The sequence below is a fragment of the Lactuca serriola genome, chromosome 9 (assembly GCF_051521515.1).
Source record: "Lactuca serriola cultivar US96UC23 chromosome 9, Lser_US96UC23_V15, whole genome shotgun sequence".
NCBI lineage: Eukaryota > Viridiplantae > Streptophyta > Magnoliopsida > Asterales > Asteraceae > Lactuca > Lactuca serriola.
Window position 1 is genome coordinate 4,596,268 of NC_136416.1, and position 10,661 is coordinate 4,606,928.

The 10,661-nt window shown below is 34.0% G+C and overlaps 1 protein-coding gene across 1 annotated transcript; it reads right to left on the reverse strand.

The window, feature by feature from the left end:
* Positions 1 to 441: 441 nt before the first annotated feature.
* LOC145072616 (translocase of chloroplast 159, chloroplastic-like) lies at positions 442 to 4,855 on the reverse strand. Its single transcript, XM_079019071.1, has one exon. The coding sequence runs from the start codon at positions 4,667 to 4,669 to the stop codon at positions 650 to 652; it is 4,020 nt and encodes a 1,339-aa protein (XP_078875197.1). The 5' UTR covers positions 4,670 to 4,855; the 3' UTR covers positions 442 to 649.
* Between the last annotated feature and the right edge of the window lie 5,806 nt (positions 4,856 to 10,661).

Genomic DNA, 10,661 nt, shown 5'->3' on the forward strand with positions numbered 1-10,661 from the left:
TTAAAAGTTAATTTTATATATTTATTTGAATTAATGATTATAATTTCACATAACTAATAAAAAATATCTCTTAAATTAATAATTTATTTAAAATAACTTATTAATAATTTTAAGTTTTTACTATAAAAGTTTGATTAATTCTATAATTGTGGTTCCCACGGGTTATAAATAACCCTAGTAATATTTTATAAAATCATATGATACCGCAGGTTTTCAAGGCTAAGTTATTAAATTTTTTTAATTCCCAAGGCCCAAGGGGTTGTGTTTATGTGGGATTGTGGGTGGCGTCTGAACTAAAAAATTATACTTCATGTATACTATAATATGATATGTAGTATTTAAAAATATTTATTACTAGCCGCTGATTGGATGAAAAAATGAGGAGTTAGATAAGTTTAAATTAGGAAGAAATTGCATAAATAGGCTAAAAAACAGGAAGAGTAACCAAAAATATAGTATTCCCTCTCTTGATTTCATTTCATCTCATCGTGGTGTACCAACCGAGTTCATAGCACAAAAATTAAACAGCAAACAGAAGTTTTTTTAAACATATCATATTATTGAATAAGAACATAGCAATGAAAGCAATAATCCAAAATACCGAATACGAGAAGAGAACATAACATACATACGCGTATGCTTGCTTGATTTAATAGGCAGAGTATCTATCAGCAGCAGCAGCAGCACCCGACCAGATCTTCTTGTAAGCAGAAATGAAAGAAGGAATGAGAGCCACAAGTGCAAGGGAAAGATGCTCCGAGCTGCTTGTCTTGACTGTGATCTGACCGCTCATCTTATTGTTGATTCCGGCCCGCACCGCCACTTTTGAATTCCGGCCAGCAGAGAATTGAGCCAAACTGTTGAATCCCAACGCCAAATCCCCTCTCCATTTTATGATTGAAAGCCCGAATGTTGACTGCACCTGACCAATCGGGTAATCCAGCTCCCGCCGTTGTACCTCGATGTTCGCCCCATAAGCGGAATCCGTCTGGAACCGAACCGTCCCTGCGCTTCCGATCACCGAATACTGCTTTCCAAACGCCATCTGGTCCTCCACTTTGAATCCGGTCACCACGTTTTCACCAAGAAACGTGACCGACATTCCAGCAGCTGTCTTGTTTCTTTTCAGATTTTTGAATTTGGTTTCCCCCCGCACGATGTATGCGAGTTGTTTCCCGATCGGTTGGATGTCGAATCCGGCCATAGTCGACCCGTTCTCCCCATGCTTGGCGGAAACCGATGAATCCATGTTGATGCTGAAGTCTTTCTTGTCTTTAGTGACTTGGACGGAAACGGAAGCCGGAAAGCGATTGATGATTGCCAGAGTTTGTTCCAGGTTGACTCCATCGTACCCGCAATCATGATCCCAACCATGGGTGTCAAGCACCGGTCGCGCCAGGAATTGGGAAGTCGGCTCCAGGAATCGGAATCGGTACGCCGGATTATCGCTGTCGAAAGACGGCGGTAGTGCCATGTCCGGTAACGGAACCGCCACCGGTGCCGGCGCATCTCCTTCGCCTTCTTCCTCCTGAAAACCTTGATCGGTCACACCGTCTTTACCTCTCCTTTTCATTTCCTTCATTCTTTTCAATTCCTCTTTCCATTGCTTCTTCTGTAAAAGCTTGACTCGGTAATCGTACTCATCAAAGTAAGCTTTCTTCTGTTCTTTGCTAAGCTTTGCAAGTTGGGTCTTCTTCAACGGTTTGAAAGGCGGGAGCTGATCATATTCATCTTCATCTTCTTCATTTTCCGATTCCGACAGATCCGCCAGGTCAACATCGGAATCACCACCATCACCGCCCTGCTCCGACGACAGCTTAGGGTGCGCACGGGACTGCAACATTGAGGACAACATGTACGGGAGTGGCGGTGACCGGACACGGAAACCGAAAAGCTTGCGGTTGTCATAAGGATCTTGCGGTTTCGATAGCGCATTTGCTTCTGCTAAAATCTTCATGGAGTAACAAAGCATAAGAAGCTGCGGCCTCCAAGTTTGGCCATTCGGAAGCACCTTCTGACCTTCACGGTTCTTCCGACACGACTGATGGTTTTCAACTAAAGAAACCGGGTTCATCAAGCTCGGGCTCATCATCCGCAAATCACCAACCGCATGCCCGATTGCTTGTTGGACAACATGCGATCTTTGAGTGACAAACATTTCATAACTCAATGGGATTCCATTAGAACCTTCCGGAGGCGCGGAAGCAGCATGTGTGAAAGTGACTATGGCACTTCGCCAGATGGCGGGACCCAGGGAATTCGTAATGTTTTTCAGTAATGGAATGTCGTTATGGTCTCTGGTTTGGGCGTCTAGACGATCGACATAAAGAACGATATCCGCAGGGTTTTTCTTTGTGAACCTTTTTGCTGATGAGAGTACACTTCTGTTAAAACCCTGATCCATCACAGAGGATCGAAGCCCAGGTGTATCAAAAACACGAACCGCAACTCCACCTACCATACCGCGTATCTCCTTCACTGAATCAGTCGCAGGTTGAAAAGCACTGATTCCGGTCTTGTCTTCCCCAAAAATGGAATTGATGGTGGCACTTTTTCCAACCCCGGCTTTACCGATTACCAGGATGTTGACCGAAAAGTCAAGATCATCGTTCCCTTCAGCTTCAAGCTCCATGGCCTTTCTTTTAGCGGCATCAAGGCTAAAAGATTGACCGGTTTGTCTCCCTGCGATTAGAGCTAGCCTGTAAAGAACCTGTGCTGCTACAGACTCATCTGGAGAAAGGCCTAACCTCTGCACAAGCCTCAAAAACTTCACCCTGATGGACTGTATCTTCTCCAGCTTTTTCCTTTCTTCTTCACTCAAGTTGCTTTCGGTTTCACTGACACTCATGATACTTGAAGGGTTGTTGAAAAGACTGGAGCGTGTTGGTGTTGGTCTAGTGGCGGCTCTCATGGGCTGGAGTGAGGGGCCCAGTCCAGCAGGGCGTTCGACTGTGAAAAGTCTAGAACCATCTTGTGAAGAAAACGTGATGTTGCCACCTTCTGAGCTACCATCAGCTGCTGCTTTTAGAAGTGCAGCTAATGCAGCTGAATCAAACAGCTCTTTCCCGTCTTCTTCTTCTTCTTCATCATCATCTTCATCAGAATCTGTGACAATCTGACCATCAACCATCTGGGAACGATCTTGAGAACTCTCCCCACCTTCACCTGATCCTCCTTCCAACTCCTCCATGAACTGCTTTGCAGCTTCTGAACTTCCAAAGATCACACCATCAGTATCTTCATCTGAAGGGGAAGCATCCATGTAGCCTTCTTCATTATCATCATCCTTTTCAGCAGAATCCTCTACAACAAATTTGTCTGCTGGACCGTTTTCTAGACCACTATCAGCATCAATGTCGATATGTTTTGCCTTGGCATCTGCATCATCGGGTAAATCTTTGCCCAAAACTTCTGTTCCCTGAGCTATCTCATCAGGAACAGCTTTGTCCAATACTTCTGTTGCCTGAGCTGCATCATCGGGGGTATCTTTGTCCAAACTTTCTGTTTCCTGAACTGTATCACCATCCAAACCAACTATCGACACATCTTCTACATCATCTAAAGCAGTCATCACCACTGAACCATTTTCTTTACCCTCATAATCAACTTCTTTCTCTACTTCCGCCTCTGGGTTCTTTTCATTCTTCTCTGCATCATCATCAACAGAATCTTCCACCACCAAAGGTGAAAATTTGCCATCGGTCACTTCAACAACCTCCTTATCCACAACTTCTTCTAAAACACGGTCTATCTTCTCAGACGAAAAACCAGACTCTTCAGCCACAACACCACCATCTTCTTCTGTCTTGCTAACCACTGCCACTCCAGGCACTCCCGCCACTGGCAAATCAACATCTATGGCTTCCACCACAGAATCACCTTCAGAAGTGATATTCACATCATTTGCACCAACAGATTCTAAATCAGGTTCTTCAACAACAGAACTAGTGTCATCGGGTCCACCAACTAGTAGCACCTCCTCATCCTCATCATCATCATCGTCCTCAACATCTTCCATATTAGAAACCACAGCCACACCTGGTACAGGCGCATCAACTTTTATTTCTTCCACAACAGAATCCCCTTCTGTGGTAAGCTTCACACCATTGGCTACAACCACCTCCTTTTCTCCTTCTTTAGGACTATCAGGTTTCACTTCATCCCTATTCACAACCTTTGATACAGTTTCATCAACTACATCTCCCTTACTTTCAATCACCTTATCTCCTTCAATCCCTTCCACAACCTCCTCTTTCACCACTTCACTCGAATTCAAATTCTCATCCGATTCAAGCTTCTCGTCTGCTCTCTTATCCACCAAACCTAAATTACCCTTTTCGGCATCATCAACAACCTCATCACTCACGGTCGCTAAATCAACCTTCGGCAAAAGAACTTCAAAAGCCTCGGAAAACTTCTCACCGTTATCCCCACCTTCGTCTACATTTAGTATGGCTTTTGAATTCTCATCTAAGTTTGTCTCAAAAGCCTCCTCCTCACCACTTGCAAAACCCTCGTTCTCGTCATCGGAACTAGCATTCAGACTACTAGTTTTATTATTATCAACTTTGTTAACGGATTTCAAACCATTCGTTTCGTTAACAGAATCGATTTTATCGGAAGAAACAGAAGAAAAACCTGAGAGAGACGTATCTTCCTTCGAGTCCATGGATTCTGAACTTCACCAACACTCGTGCTACGTGAAACCAATACAAGAAACAATTGGGTAACTAGGGTTTATGATAGTGTACGAAATTGGGGATAAGGATTTAGATAAAGAGAGAGGTGATAAGGTTCTCGTAGAGAACGATAGAAAGAGGGATGAAATCCTTCGCAGCCGCTACACAGAAGTAGTTGCTTGGGGGGATGGGGCTTTTTTTTTGGGCTTCCGCCGGGAGTGAAATGACGAAAATCACCCTTGGATAGCACGTGACTACGAGGGATATTTTACGGTTGAGGACAACATTTTCTCATTTATAACTAACTGTGGTTTAAAAAAAATCATTTAATTTAGGCTCACATCACATCTTGTTTATTTTTTGAACTTTTATTTTCGAGTTTTTTTTTGGGTTTTTATGTTTCATAAGTCAAAAACTACCTTGTTAACTTTTAAAAAGTTGTTTAACATGTTTTATGAGCTTTTTTACAAACTTCATAAATATATCCTTAAATACTTATAAAAAAAATTATTTGATAAAATATTCTTTTATATAATTTTATATCTTTTAGTTAGCTTTTACCAAATACTTTTTTATCGGCTAGTTTATCAGCCAGTAGCTAACATTTTAACTCAGTTAGCGCGTCAAACGCAACCTTAATAAGTGGAATCTGAAAAATGAAAAGAAAAATACTTGATTTTCACAAATTGCAATTATACATATTCTCTCAAATATAGCTTTTTACAAAACTTTAAGTTCAAAAATTATTTATAATTTTCAAATTTTGCTGAACGTATTAGAAGCTGCAACAAATTTGGTTGGTGCTCTTTGCATTTCATCTTTTCCGTTGGTTATTCTGTCCTTAGATAAAATAAAATAAAAATAAATAAATAAAAAAAGATTATGATGTTTATTTGACATGTAATTTGATGACTACTTTTTATTTTATACTATTTAATATGATATCTTTCTATTTTAGGTTAACATATTTAAAACTTCACAAAAAATGGCAGTACTGTTAGTATTTTATTATGACTGCAAATAAAATATATGTACAACTTATATTAAAACAATTATATGTAATTATTTTGAAATTTTCTTATTTTCATTTCTCCCTTTGGTCCAAACAATGCATTTCCCACCTAAAAGCCAACTTTGTTCCATGACAAACTTGTTTGTAACAATAAATGTGGGACGGCGCAATATATATATATATATATATATATATATATATATATATATATATATATATATATATATATATATATATATATATATATATATATATATATATATATTCAGCTTCATTTGAGACCATTCTAATTTTGTGAGACCGTTAGACCAAATCTAAAAATAATTTTAAAATGCAAAATAAATTGAAAAATTCAAAAATTCTTTTTTTAAATATTATTTTCGGAACTTGAATTAACTAAAAAAAATAAAAATAAAATTCCGTTTTTTTTGAAAAATACGTGAAATATTCTAATAAAATATTACACTGACATTATCTAAAAAATAATTTTAAAATGCAAAATAAATGGAAAAATCTAAAAATTCTTTTTTTAAATATTATTTTCGAAACTTGAATTAACTAAAAAAATATAAAAAATATAAAAAAAATAAAAAAAAATCCATTTTTTTTAAAATACGTGCAATATTCTAATAGAATATTACACTGTACATATTCTAAAAAATAATTTTAAAATGCAAAATAAATGGAAAAATTCAAAAATTCTTTTTTTAAATATTATTTTCGGAACTTGAATTAACTAAAAAAAATTAAAAAAAATAAAATAAAATAAAAAAATGTGTATCACGGTCTCACAAAATTAAGCCGTCTCACATGAACCTAACCTTATATATATATATATATATATATATATATATATATATATATATATATAAAAGGGATGACGTTCAATAGAAACCATAATTAACCAAAAAACCAATCTTTTTTCCAACTTTTAGAACTTATTTTTTATCAAAAAAAAGACTAAAAATTTAAAAAGTCATAAGTTTTTATCCTTTTTCCAATGATATCAAATTCGATTTTTTGTTTAAGTCAAATACACAATGTGAATTTTTGAAAATTCACAATGTGAATTTTTGAAAATTCACAATGTGAATCCAGATTCACACGGTGAATCCGAAAAATATTTTTCATCTTCACAATGTTAATATATGAATTTATATATTTTTAGATTTTTTTTTTCGATAAAGAAGCTCTAGAAACAGAAAAAAAAAAGATTTGGTTCCTTGAATAACCAATAATTATGGTTCTCTATTTAACTTTTTCATATATATATATATATATATATATATATATATATATATATATATATATATATATATATATATATATGTTTAGGTTCTACGGAAAACAAAAAACCCGAAAAATCATAAAATGCATAAAAAAAATACTTAGATATCACAATACTTTTTTTTATTTTTTTATGAAAAAATCGCAGGTTTGTAAATAAATTGGCTGACTTTTTTTTTGAAAAAAAAATATATTTTTTTTAAATTGTTTTTTTATTTTTTTCAACGAATTTATTAAAGAACCTGCGTTTTTTTATAAAAAAATTTGTAATCTCTATGTATTTTTTTATGCATTTTTATGATTTTTAGGTTTTTTTTGTTTTCCAAATAACTCTTCCCTATATATATATATATATATATATATATATATATATATATATATATATATAAAGAAGAGGGTTCCATTGAGATTTTTTTAAAAATAGAGATCTTAAGCCATATTTTTCATTTGTCTTTTTACCATATAATAGAGACTGAATAATGTATAATCATAAATGATTATATGGCGAAAATTTATAATCATATATGATTATATATGTTTATACATATAAGGTGAGGACTTAAAAAATGGTAAGAAATGTGAGGACAATTATACGTTGTCCACTTCGTTAAAGGCACAAATGTCAAACCATGGAAGTAATACAGACTCAAAGATTTAATCATGTGAGACGAACGTCTATGGAACGTCATATATATACACACACACACACTAGCAATTGGTCCGCGCAAAGCGGCGGCAAAAGATTAGTTTGTTATTAGAGAACATATTCCAAAAAAACAGTTACCACATTGGTCAATCGAATATGGAAAATTTTAAACTTTCGCGTTTTATTGGACATGCGTTCTAAGTCTATTGATTGTCTTTGTGTTTGTTCAGTATGTATTTTCTTACATTGGATTCGTTATACCAAAAACAGATAATATACAACTACATTTTCATCTGGTATGATACCAGGAAAAGTGTCATCGGTGAATATCTTTTTTCGGAGACATTTCACATTCCAAAAAACATGTGGTGAATATTTTTAATAAAATATGTTGAATATTAATTGGGTAGGTTGGTTTTAACATGCTATTCTATCTCTTTGTTGATTTTGTAGTTTTTGGGTAGATTATTTCTACAATTGTTCTAACAATAATCTCTTTTGTCTTTCAAGAAAAAACATGTGGCGAACAAAAAAAAAATTAGTGGTCACTTTGCTTTTCGATTAATATATTTATCGATTTTGCATTTGTTGTATGTGTGTTTTTATATATTAATCGGTTTTGCATTTGTTGTATGTGTTTGGTTTGCTTTTGGATTGATTTAGAAATTATCAAAGATCACCTATAGTCGTTCGTTTACCCGCGCAAAGCAACAGTGACAATATCAAACCATTACATGTTAACCATAAGACCACCTAATAACTGTAAAATTGCTCCTCATATGAAAGAGATTATAACCATACTTTCAACAAATATCTCATCACATAAGTCAATCTTCCATTGTCATCTCGACAAATGCCTATACGGGTTCAAAGACAACCTAGAAACTTAGAAACATGGAATCTATGAAATAAAATAAATAAATAAATAAACTTGTACATAAAAAAACACAAAAACACAAAGGGATGTACTTTGTTTTTACTTATATTTGAGTGGACAAGGAAAAAGGGATGAGATCTGGACAGAGGTTCGAGCTCCGTACCTATACCTGGGAAATGTTAATAACAAATAAATATTAGGAATAAAAACTATAAAAACATGAAAAATGACATATGTTTTGTTGTAATAGCTCTAGTTTTCACTTTCAAAAAAAAGTGTGCTTACAAATATTAAAACTGTAAAAACAACATATCCAAATGAAATTAAGATTCAATCTATAAGAGATAGAATGTTTTTCTTCTTCCTTTTACATAGAAAGAAAGAGAGGTGGGTGGTGCGCTGGCGGTGACCACCGTCGAAGGCGTGCGCTGGTGGCCACGTTAACTAGAAAAAGAGATTTGCCAAGATACATGGAGAATTAATAAGCCAGGTCAATAGGATGATAACGTGAGATGAGCTGCGTCAAAGGTGGATAAGATTTCAAAATATAGTTCGTTTAACTTTTAATTATTATTTTAATAAGAGATAATTGTACTTTAAGCTTATATATTTGTACAACTTAAAAATATTATTATTTTATTAATGATTACTTGTACTATTAGTTTAATGACTTTAACGTCTTCAAAATATATTATTTTTTAGAAATAGTAAGATTTCCTTTATAAGGTTGTATATATATATATATATATATATATATATATATATATATATATATATATATATATATATTATTATATTGAATCTATTTTTAAAAATAGTAAGATTTCCTTTATAAGGTAGTATATATATATATATATATATATATATATATATATATATATATATATATATATATATATATATATATATATATATATATAAAAGCTCTTTTGTGCGAAGAGACTACTAATCTAAATATCATTTTTCAAAATCAAAACCACAAATATTAACAAAATGCAACGTCTAAGCCGTATCTAGGTTAAAAAAAAAAAGATTTGACGATTTTTTTTAATGCAGCGTCATCAATTCCACAATTGTCCACTAGAATATGCATTATTTGCTACATAATTAGTTTTTTGTATGGTTCGATCCGAAAAAGAAAATTAACATTTTTTGTAATAAATATGTTTCATCTAGTATGGTAATTTCCTGTTTCCAAACCAGGCACGTTGAGAAGTGAAGATTTGTATGCAAAACATGTTTACAATGTAAACATAGTATTGTGGTTCGGTTCTTGAGCAATGTTTTATTGAATAATTATTGTCGTTTGTGTGGTCATGTGTCCTGACTATATCAGTAAATAACATATTTTTTGTATTTAACCAAACATTGTTACAAAAAATTTAATCTTTTCAACATGGATACATATTGTTGTGTTGATAATCAAGAAATATAGTACTTTTGTACCATTTTAGCTATAAAAAAGTATATAAAATATGTTCATTGTTAATAGTATAATAATAGGTGATATGTTAGTATTTTATCTATCATGTTATCCATTTTTTTAAATAACAATTTAATCTATTTTTATTTTGCACCTAAAATCTAGATATGTTTCAAATAGGAGTTGAACATTTAACCTCATGAAGGAGGACAATTTTCATGCTGATAGGTCAATGTATTTTGATAGGGATAATGACTTGAGAGGGTAACATACTATTACTTTTGGTCGCAATTGGTCACTAAACTTTTTGTCGTGCTCTAATTGTCATTTAACTTGTTGATTCGTGTAGATTTTCCCCTTATAACCGATATTAGCCGGTTGCAAATGAATTATCTGTCTGAGGTGTCTTTTTTATCCTACATGGCCAATGAGGTGGCATGTAGGTCGTGATTTTGTCTCCCCTCCTCATTGAAGTTAAGAGTGAAGTCTCATTTGGTCCTTAAATTCGATTAGAGCATGAAGTCTCATTAACCTCCTTCAATTTCCTTCAATCTTCAATCGGTCTCTATAATGGCTTCATCACAATGTCCCACTAATCGAAACTTCATTGTAGTGGATTTCCACTACAATGGAACGTTTGCACCCAACCCATTAGTATACTTTGATCCCGGTAGACTATCAGTGCGAGATGTTGACTTTAGTGCATTTGAGTACGAGGAGTTCATGGCACTTCTTCA